Genomic DNA, 10,719 nt, shown 5'->3' with positions numbered 1-10,719 from the left:
CCGCTGCCCCGGCAGGGCTGTCGCATTGCGGCCCCCCCCGCGCCGCCGCCGCCGCCCCGCCGGGCCCTCCCCCGGCGTCCCCGCCGGCCCCGCTCGCCCCGCGCAGCCCCGCCCCGGCCGCCATCCGCCAGCGGGGCCGCGGGGTCCGCCCGCGCCGGCCCGCGCCGCATCCCGGAGCCATGAGCTTCTTCGGGTTCGGGCAGAGCGCGGAGCTTGAGCTGGTGCTGAGCGACGCCGAGAGCCGGCGGCGGGTGGAGCATAAAACGGAGGAAGGCAAGAAGGAGAAATACTTCCTCTTCTACGACGGCGAGACCGTGTCGGGGCGGGTGGTTCTCACCCTCAAGAACCCCAACAAGCGGCTGGAGCACCAGGGCATCAAGGTGGAATTCATCGGGCAGATCGGTGAGCCGGGCGGCCTGTGGGCACGGGTGTCCCTCCTTCCTGATGCCTCTCGTGGCTCCTCCGCTGCAGGAGGTTTCCCACCCAGCCCGTGCTGCTGCTTGAGAGTTTTATTGGCTTTGCTTGCGCCTGACTCTGGTTCTTGGAAAGGAAGGGAGGCTGTAAATGATGGAGTGTGTGGGTGAGGCCAGGTTATGAGTTCCTATTGATATGGTTGCCATTGGAAGTTAAGCATGAACGTTGTTTCCCGCTCCACTGTCTCTGCTGTGCTGCCTTGCCTGCTCCTCATGCCCTGTTTTGGAAGACTTTCGAGCCTGTATGGAATAACTGCTTTGTATGCACGTTATTGTCCAAGCAGGGTGTGTTAGAGCTGCTGTGGCTGCACATTAGTCCTTATTCCCCTCAGGCCTCTTTGATAAATCTCTGAAGTTTGTACCACTAATTGCACTTCCCAATGCTTTCCTGCCTTCTATTCTGACTTCTCGCTGCCATGAGATCAGCACGAGGTGAGAGAATTTAACAGGTAGGGGGACTGGGGTGTGAAGGAGGGATGTGCCACAGGGATGATGCTGTTCCAGAGCAGGTACCAGAGGCCAGGCTGTGAGTGCTGGGTCCTGCCTGCTCTCAGGTGAGCACAGAACCCATTCCAGATGGTTTCACCCGTGGTGGCTGTGGCCTGAGCAAGCCAAACGTTGGCAGGTTATTTTCTCAATCTGGAAACCTTATAGCTCTGAAAACCTGAAATTACAGCTTATACCTGTTTGACAGGCTGGAGTGTGGGAAACATCACTCTGCTTAAGGCTGCAGGGTGCCAAACATGACCTTCTGAGGTAGCAGAGAGCTCAATGCACTGACATTTGCCTCCCTTGCTTTAAGTTTGATTTGTGCCTTCTGCATTGTGTGTCACGATGGAATGGGCTGATTCCTCTTTTTCTCTTGGCACGTGGCTTCTCCCTGTGACATCAGCCAGCACTTTCCTCTCGGTGGACACAAGCATTCAGTGCACAGAGAGGCTGGGTTATTTATGTCACCTGCCTGCCCAGCCTAAAGGGCTTGGTGACATTTGCTGTTGTGCGTAAGTGAAAGGAGTTCTAGTGCCAGAATTTCCATTAGAGAGATAAGGTGAGCAGAGGGCTGTGAGAAACAGGCATCACTTAAAAGCTGAGATCTCATCGTGCATATCAAGGAGGGCAGAACTGCAGTTCCTGAACACCTCTAATTCCTCTCAGAAGCCTCCTCTGCACAGTTTAGTGCTGACACTGAGCCTGTGTGTGTGTGATTGTCTGATGACTTAGGTTTTTGTTTCCTCATGTAAGCAGAAAGGCTTTGCCTTGCAGAAGGACTGTGTGGGTGTCCTGTAGGCACAGGCTCACATGCAGGGCTGGGAAGGGCAGGTTTCATTGATGGTTTTGTGTAATCCCAAGCTGTTCATGCAAATTGCAGAGTGTTAAGGGTTTTGTTGCTTTGACTTGAGGCAGAAAACTCCGTGGAGGCGTGGAGGATTGCTTTCATTAAATGAGGAAACCTGTAGCTTCCTGCTGGTGTGGGAGGGTTGTGGGGAAAAGCGAGGCAATGTGGCCATGCTGGTCACTTGAGCTGGTTTGAGCAGTGCTTCCAGAGGTGAAAGCTCTTCCCTCACCGTGCTCACGTGGCCATTAATGTGTTATCCAGGGGCTGGAGGAGCAGTGGATTCAGCTGCCATACAGGGTGGTTGTGCAGCAGGATCAACAGCGTCATTTATTCCCTTCTGCAACTCAAGGCCACTCCAGCTCTTTGCTGTCCAAGGATAAGCAGGAGCAGTTGGAAGCATCCTATCCCTTCGGTTTTGCTCTGTCACTGTCTGTTCCAGAGAAGCAGTGGTGGTTTTTCCTCACAGTGGCAATGCCTTTGGCCTGGAATACAGTGCAGAAAATTACTGGAAGGGTTTGCATGAGCTGCAAAGAGTTTGACCGCATTTAATATTGATAAGAGGTGACTCGTGTCTCCCCAAGGCAAGTTCTTGATTTACTGTAGTAAGTAAGGCTGTGTGGACCTTTTCCTTCCTGTTTCAGGGAGGAACGTTGTGGCCTGCACCTGGCTCTGATGGAGAGCAGGGAACAAGTGCAGTTCCGTGGAGCCACGGGCTCCCCTGGTAGGTTCTGTGAATGGTACTGAAGGAAGGAGTGACCTGGACAAGAGAGCTGATGAAAATCTCCCTGTGTCACGTGGCATTAAGCTTAACCTGGATTTCCATTTTCCTAGAACTCTACTATGACCGAGGGAACCACCACGAGTTCGTGTCCCTGGTGAAGGACCTGGCCCGGCCCGGGGAATTCACTCAATCGCAGACGTTCGACTTCGAGTTCACACACGTGGAGAAACCTTACGAGTCCTACACGGGGCAGAACGTGAAGCTACGGTGAGTCCCTGCCCTGGCTGACCCCAGTTCTGTTCTGTGTAAGTGCTGATATTCACTGTGATGATGCAGGAATAACAGAACTCCAAGTTAATTTTGAGGGCTGAGTTGTAAAAGGCTGCCTTTGAGGTCTTTATTTTACAAGTGTGCATCAGGCTCTTCATGGAACTTGTTCTTCTCCTTTTGAGTGACAAGAGAAATCAGCCCCTTTTGAATCAATCAAATACTTGGTAATTTATTTGATAATTCAAAAAAAAAATCAAAATAAACTGTTTGGTTTAGTCTGCAGTGGGGATATTTTTGCTGTAATCAGTCTTGTCAACTTTAATTGTGCTCTGTATGCAAACAGATGCTTCGCTTGTGCCTTGTTCATATGTTAGAAATGATATTTCACATTGAGGCACTCAGTTGACTGAAAATCCTTTCACTGGTTTCAAAGTGGGGGTTGGAGAAGTCTGAGATCTGCACTGGGAGGTGTGGCTGTGCAGCCTGATGTAATCTTGTAAAAGGGCAGTGGTTTTAACATGTGCAGGCTGTTCCTCAGATCCCCAAAACGGGGCTTAGGTAACTCAGGCTCACAAATGCTTGGAAGCTGAGAGGAGCCTGCTTTTCCATTTGAAAATTCCCTTCTGTCTTTTCCAGTGTGGGATGTTGGCTGCTCCAGGGGCAGACACATGTAAAGAGCTGAGGGCCCTTTTGCTGTGGGCTTATTTTGTTCAGACTTGGACTAAAAGAGAGCAATGGAACAGCAAATGACATAGGAAGAGGAGCTTCCTTGCTGTTCTGCTTCCTTGAGGCAGTTCTTTGGTTTCCTGCTTCTTTTGTCCCTTTGGACATTGCCCATTCCCTGTTCCTGAAACAGTGGCCCTTCTCTCAGCTGTGCATGAGCTGAACTGAGCACCTCACCTTGCCAAGGAGAAGGTTCCAAGCTTCACTGGGAAAAAGGAAGGGTCTGTTGAGTTGATCCCATGTTTTATTCCGATTTGCAGCCAAATGCATTTCAGCTCTTTATATGGATCTGTGTAGAAAGGCTGCTTGGATAGTCCAGTCCAAGCCACCCAGCCCCTTGTCCCTGCTGCTCCCCATGTGACCCTGATGGGGGGGAACTGTCCCCACAGATATTTCCTCCGTGCCACCGTGAGCCGCAGGCTGAACGATGTGGTCAAGGAGATGGACATCGTTGTGCACACCCTGAGCACCTACCCCGAGCTCAACTCCTCCATCAAGATGGAAGTGGGCATCGAGGACTGCCTGCACATCGAGTTCGAGTACAACAAGTCCAAGTGAGTGTCTCAGGAGCAGCTGGGGGCTGTGGGGACCCATCTGCTACAGGTTTCCTCAAAGGGATTCCATGTCCACGTGCTCCAGAGAGGCTGGGAGACAGCTCAGATCCTCCCTGATCCGTGGGTTCCTGTCTGAACGAGTGTGCTTGAGATCACTCAAAAAAATCACCAGCAAGGGTATGAGCAAAAGTCAGATTTAATATTAGACTGCAAAGCACAACAGATTCGTTGGCAAGATTCACTCTACTTACAAAGGGCAGCTAAGGCACAACAGGGAAAGCAAGCAACAACAAAACCAAACAAAATCCAGGCAATCAAAACAGAAATGAATTGAAACGACCTAGAGCAGTGTGTGGGTCTGTGTGTAAAGACAGCGTAAACAAGGATGAAAAGGAATGCGGCCTAAAGCTTAACAACACTTAAACTTAACAGTACTTTAACTTAACTTACACCTTAATTTATATCTGAACCTTAACAATCTGCCTCGAGGCGTGAGGGTATCGGGCCATGTCTCGACATCCTCCAGCTATGGCAAACCTGAGGGTTTGCTGGCTCGGAGAGGCGTCCCCCTCAGAGGGACCCTGCTGGTCACAGCCCACTGTGCTCCAGGAGAGCTCAGCGGGCCCCATCTTGGACTGCTGTTTATAGGGTCTCAAGAGACCCTTCAGTCATAACAAGGTTTCATCCTGGCCACGGTTTGGGTCGGCCCTTTGTTTGAAAGCGTGAGAATAGGAATGCTGTGCCGTTCAGGCCGGAGGAATATTTTCCAAGGTTGGTCACGAGAAAAACAGAAGCTTGTTAGGAGTTGCTGGGAGCAGACAGTGGTTTTTGCTAAGCTCAGAAAGAGCTGAGCCCAGGTGGTGTTTTCGAGGATAAGGCCTAACAAGCATTTTCTCAGATCACACTGCAGCCTGGAAAGAAGGAGGATGGTGGGGGGAGGATGCACCACCACAGTTCCTCTCCTTTCCTCGTATCTCTGGATCAAGGAGTGGGAAGCAATGGCTGTGGCTCACTGAGCCTGGAGCACAGCATGAATTTCTTGCAGTAACTTCTCACTCCCTGTATCTTCAGCCAGATCAGTACTTCCAGGTGTCTCCAAAATACAGTGTTTGCTCCTTACCAGACAATATACCTGAAGGGGAAATTAAATCCAGCAAAGAAGTTGGGAAGAGCTCTTTTGAACTACACTGAGTGCTTCTTTCCCACCAGGTGCTGACAAGTCTCCCTGCAGGTGGTGATTGGTCAAGGGTTGAACTCGATGATCTCAGAGGTCTTTTCCAACCTAAATGATTCTGTGATTTGGGTTGGTTTTAATTGACCTAAAATACTGAGTTTGGAGCCTTTGCTGTCGCAGGGGTTTCTTGCAGATACTCAGCCTGAAGTTACGTTTTTAATTTACCTGCTCATGCTGAATGTTCTCGTGGGTTTCCAAAAGAGCAGAGGATGGAAATGAAGGGCTGTTTGCTGGTGGGGGTGGTTGATTTGCCATCTGCTGTGGATGAGAGCAAAGTGCCTGCCCAGCAAGTTCCTGCACGTCAGCTCGAGCCCTGCTCTACTGCACAGGGTTTGATCCTGGTGTTTTCTCCCCCCTCGTGCCAGGTACCACTTAAAAGATGTGATTGTGGGGAAGATCTACTTCCTCTTGGTGCGGATCAAGATCAAGCACATGGAGATAGACATCATCAAGAGGGAGACGACGGGCACGGGGCCCAACGTGTACCACGAGAACGACACCATAGCGAAGTACGAGATCATGGATGGGGCACCTGTGAGAGGTGAGAGGGCACAGGAACCCGCAGAATTCCTCTTCTGAAGGCTTTTGGGGTGGGAATACAAGTCTTGCAGTATCTTCTGTGTGCTCAGTAGTAGCATCCTCTTCCACTGGTGGGCTCAGAGCAGGGGATTGATCTGATCCCCTTCCTTCTCCGGTGTGATGAGAGGGAACTGAGGCAGAATGAGTTGCAATGACTTAATTGTTTTGATGAAGCAGTGGCAGAACCAGCTATACATTGACAGCTGGCATTGCTGCAGCTCAGAGCAGAGGGATGGTGTTCTTGCTCTGTGCCAATCTCCTGTGCCACTGTTCCTTTGCCCAGCAGAGTCACCTGCCAGAGAAAATGTCACCTTACTCATTTTTTTCTGCAGTGCTGTCTCGATGCAGGTCCCAAAAGAGTCCTGTGCTGTTAGAGTGGAGCTGGAATAGCTGTCAGCAAGGGCAGGATCTGGCTGTGGACCGTGCATGCTGGTTTCTGAAGGGAGTTGAGGTCTTCTAGCTCATGTTAGTCCACTTGTGGAAACGGTGACAAAGTTTGTGGCCGTGTGAGTTTGTGTTTTGCTGCTGCTCTCCTGGTTTATTTCTGCATCCTGTCTGTGCTGACAGCTCTGTGCCCTTTCCAGGGGAGTCCATTCCCATCAGGCTCTTTCTGGCTGGTTATGAGCTGACTCCAACCATGAGGGACATCAACAAGAAGTTCTCTGTGCGTTATTACCTCAACCTGGTGCTGATTGATGAGGAGGAGAGGCGCTACTTCAAACAGCAGGTGAGAAACAGAGCTGCTGTTCTCCTTGGACCTGTGGATTGTTGGCTGGGATACTGTGACAAGGCCCTACTGGGAATTTGGAATCCATCATGTGGGAAGATGGTCTAGAAGAATGTCCATGCAGGTCAGATGTGTGTGGTGGTGGGGAGGAGTTTGGAAAGTGCCTGCCTGGGATTTCTTTTCTGCTCAGTGGTGGAGCTTCTGTGCTTCACCTTATCAGTGGCAGTAGGACAGAGCTGCCCTGGATGCCCTCTGTGTGCCCAGACCCCAGGGAGGAGATCTCTACCCAAATTCCAGGCATGCTGCACGTCCAGGTGTGTCCTGGCTGTGGGGTGGAACACTGAGCCTGGTTCATCCTGCGGGGCTGGGTGGGGCAGCAGAAGGTCTCAGCAGAAGGTCTCACGAGCCCTGACAAGCCTTGGCTGTGTCCCTGCAGGAGGTGGTGCTGTGGAGGAAAGGGGACATCGTGAGGAAGAGCATGTCCCACCAAGCTGCCATCGCGTCCCAGCGCTTCGAGGGGACGTCCTCGCACGGCGAGGCCAAGCCCCCCGGGCAGCCCGCGGAGAACAACGGCCGGCAGTGAGGCCGGGGGGCCGCCGGGAGCCCCCAGGACAGCGGCACCGAGGAGGAGACACTCAGAGACTTCACAGAAATAAATACCCGTTTTTGACTAAATTCCTTTCTTCAAAGGACTGGCGGGGTGGGACGGGGCGGGAGGGCTCGGCGAGCTGGAGCGCTGGCGGCGCGGCGTCGGAGGTGCCGGGGTGCTTCCCGATCCATACATTCCTCTGGAGGCTGGGGTCGGCTGCTTTGAGGCAATGTCCGGAGGCTGCGGAGCTGCCTGATCTCCTCTGTGCCCCGAGAGCCTCGGCCTGGCGGCGGGGAAGGACAGAGCAAGTGAAGGCCCCATCTGCTGCTGCTTCTCCCCAGCCGTGTGGAGGTTGCTTTGGGGCTGTGTAGGATGGATGTTTTTCTTGCCTTTCCGAAATCTTCCCTGGGGAAAACGGCCTGGTGATTAGCTGCGTGCTAGAGGAGGGATCAGAGACTGTGGTGTGGCCTGCTGGAAGTTGTGTGGTGTCATTCCCTCGCTGCTTCTCCTTCTTCCTCTTCGTGCTGGTGTTGGATTCCTTGCCACAAGCAGTTGGATGATGCAGGTGACTCAGCCCTGGGACTGCCACCCAGCAGGACTCAGCATGGAGCACAGGCAGGGCCGTGCTGTGTCCCAGCAGGAGCTGTGGCTGGTAGGAGGGAGTGAGATGTGTGGATACAGGAGGAGGTGGCACAGGGTGGGCAGAGCAGTGATGGTCCCAGTGCTGCTGGGTGGGCAAGAAGTGGGGGCAGGAAGGCTCCTGGCCAAGAGCAGTGCCTTCCTAGTCTTGTCCTGGCAGCTGCCTGAGTGCCCCCGAGATCCACACTGGCTGCTGCACTCGTGCAGCTCCCAGGTGCTGCTACAGAGCAGCCTGGAGAGGTGTAGAGAGCAGTTTTGGAGCTCTTGGGGGCTCTCCTGGGGTGTGTTTACACTGCACACGCTGCCCTGCCCGTGTCTGTGTCCTTGGGACAGAGCAGGCTTTGTGTAGGGACGGACAGCAGGGCAGGGCCATGTGTGTGTTGTCTGGTTTGCTGCCTCGCGCGTGCGGGACGAGGATCAGCGGGGGCAGAAGGTGGATGCAGTTGTTGTGGGAGGCTCAAACAGGCCTGTGTGGGCTGCTGGATGGAAGCGTGGCAGAGCTCTGATTCCAGAGACACATTCCTGAGGCCTGAGCTGAAGTCACCAGCGAGGTCTGAGAGCATGCAATGAGCCGAGAACCTGAATGTGGGTTTTCTTTTTTAAAATAAGCTGCTTTTAGCCTTCAGCTAAGTAGACTCATGAGAACACTACCAGAAGGAAGTCACTCCTCCATTAAAAATCAGATGTGGCTTAGTAGACTTGGTGGACTGAGTTTGGAGAATGTCCATCCTGTTTAGCTGCCCTTCAACAAGCAGGTGGTGAGACCTCCTACCCGAGGGGGAGACAAGCCTGCACTACGTGCTGGGATGGGAGCTCTGTCAAGTGGGATTTGTCTGGATTTCCCCGAGTTTGTGGTTCGCTACTTTGTCCAGCTTCCTTTTGGCTCTGGAATCAAGTTCCTCTGTCCTACAGCTGAATGTAGAGCAGGTGTCTTGCAGCTGGGAAATGGAAGTTTCTGCTTTGTTCAGTGGAACGGTGCTGGTGGAGGGAGTGGGGCCGGGGTGGGAAGGGAAGCTTTATATGTAATGACAGCTACTGTATTTCAGTGATAAATGTGTGTTTTCTGCTTGCCAAAGTAAGTTATCTTTTCCTCACCACGTGTAAGGTTGTGGTTTTTAGTAGAGCTGGCCAGTCTCACTCTGTAGAGGACTAATGCTCTCATCTCTGCTGACCGCTTGTGTCACCCCATGTTTCTGCTGTGCACCACTGAGGACGTGGCTTGCTTTGCCCCCATGGCGAGTCTGTGCCGTGGGCTGAGGCCGTGTCTTCCCAAGGCTGGAGCAAAAGCTCACTGCAGACAACAATCACCTTGTTGTGCCAGGGCCAGGGGTGGGCACCTGCTGCAGGTCTGCCATGGCAAAGGACCCTGGATGGCACTTTGGACACTCCTCCCTCCCTCCCTGGGGGGAACTGCCTGTCCTGCAGCCAGGCACAATCCCTTAGGGACAAGTGAAGCTCCTCTGGGAGCCCTTGGGGATAGCAGACTATCTTTCCATGGCTGAGCTGAGCACAGCAGCACCCTCACAATCTTCCTAAGCTTTCCTTCAGCTCCCTCCTTGCTGAATTCCTTTGTTCCCTTTATTCCCCTGGATTGTAGGCCATGCAGTGGTAAATAAACCCCCTGGATGGAGATGTCTCTGCATTCCAGTAGTTTTTTTTCCTGCCTGACTGGATGAGAGGATTGCCTGGCTGTGAGGAGATGGCTATTCAACATCTGTTCATCATTCCTGGAGGGTTCCCTTGGAAAAGGTGCATGAGCCTGGACATGGATTTGGGTTTTTTTTTTCCTTCTTTTGTCCCCTCTCCCCTGTGTCCCTACGTGTGGAACCAGAACTTAGAAATGATCCCCATTTTTACTGAATCTAATGGACCATTCAGCCTGTCCACCACTGGGCCCTCTGTTTCTCTGGGGTGGAGCAGATGTGCTGAGCATCCTTAGAGAGAAGCTGGGGTCACTCCAGGACAAGGTACTCTAGAACAGTGTTTTGTTAGCATGTTAAGGGGCAGATGCTGCTCGAGCAGTCCTGTCCCCCCGAGCTGGTGGTTCTGTGCTGTACTTGGGTCATTCCCTCTCTCCCAGGCAGAGGGGAGTGGACAAGTACCAAACCAAGCAGTGCAACTTGTAATTAAGCCTCTGCTGTGTTTACATGTTTCTTAATTCGTCGTCTTTTCAATGGCTGTATTTTAAAAGTTCATTTTTTTTGTCTCTCCAATTAAAAAGAGCCAGCCCTGGCTGTCAAATGCTGTGCACGGGTTTGTCTGATGTTTTATATTGGCTTGGGTTGGGGCTTTTTTTCTGTGGTATGAAGAGATTTTTCTTTAGAAGGTGTCATAGTGTGCAGCTCTCCAAACGTGCTGGAGGAGTTTGTCCTTTGTTATCTTTATAAATCCTTGGTCTTTCTTTAAGCTGTGTCACTGCTTGGCAGCTGTGCTGGTGGAGGACCCATGCAGCTTAAAAACGAGCAGGCTGGCTTTATTTTCTTTCATTTCCCTGATGACAGAACTGAAATAAGGCAGGAACTTTTGTACCTGCAGGAAGTTCACTGTGATCAGCTTTGTGTATCCATCTCCAGAGAGACTTGTTTACAAGGCCATGCAGAGACAGGACAAGGGGGAACAGCTTCAAACTGACAGAGAATAGTTTAGATGGGAGAGTGGGGAGAAATTCTTCCCTGAGAGTGGTGAGGTCCTGGCATGGCTGTGGCTGCCCCATCCCTGGAAGTGTCCAAGGCCAGGTTGGACAGAGCTTGGAGCAACCTGGGATAGTGGAAGGTGTCCCTGCCCCTGGCAGGGGTTGGAACAAGATGATTTTAAGGTCCCTTCCAACCCAGGCTATTTTATGATTCTAAATTTTCTCGTTCTAGACAACTTAGG

The 10,719-nt window shown here is 52.2% G+C and overlaps 1 protein-coding gene across 3 annotated transcripts; it reads left to right on the top strand.

The window, feature by feature from the left end:
• Positions 1-105: 105 nt before the first annotated feature.
• On the top strand, positions 106-10,093 carry VPS26B (VPS26 retromer complex component B). 3 transcript variants are annotated; one of them, XM_068994780.1, is made up of 6 exons: positions 106-402; positions 2,641-2,797; positions 3,913-4,077; positions 5,677-5,852; positions 6,475-6,617; positions 7,054-10,093. In XM_068994780.1, exons 1-6 carry the CDS (start codon positions 180-182, stop codon positions 7,198-7,200), a joined length of 1,011 nt encoding a protein of 336 aa, XP_068850881.1. In that variant the 5' UTR covers positions 106-179; the 3' UTR covers positions 7,201-10,093. The 3 variants fall into 3 exon arrangements, with proteins under 3 accessions (XP_068850881.1, XP_068850882.1, XP_068850883.1); XM_068994781.1 differs by lacking the exon at positions 7,054-10,093 and adding an exon at positions 6,223-6,396 and having other exon boundaries at positions 6,475-6,561; XM_068994782.1 differs by lacking the exon at positions 7,054-10,093 and adding an exon at positions 6,223-6,355 and having other exon boundaries at positions 6,475-6,549.
• Positions 10,094-10,719: the final 626 nt, after the last annotated feature.

The sequence above is a fragment of the Aphelocoma coerulescens genome, chromosome 24, assembly GCF_041296385.1.
Source record: "Aphelocoma coerulescens isolate FSJ_1873_10779 chromosome 24, UR_Acoe_1.0, whole genome shotgun sequence".
Taxonomy (NCBI): Eukaryota; Metazoa; Chordata; class Aves; order Passeriformes; family Corvidae; genus Aphelocoma; species Aphelocoma coerulescens.
The sequence above is the reverse complement of the archived record's forward strand: the minus strand, read 5'-3'. Positions and strand labels throughout refer to the sequence as shown.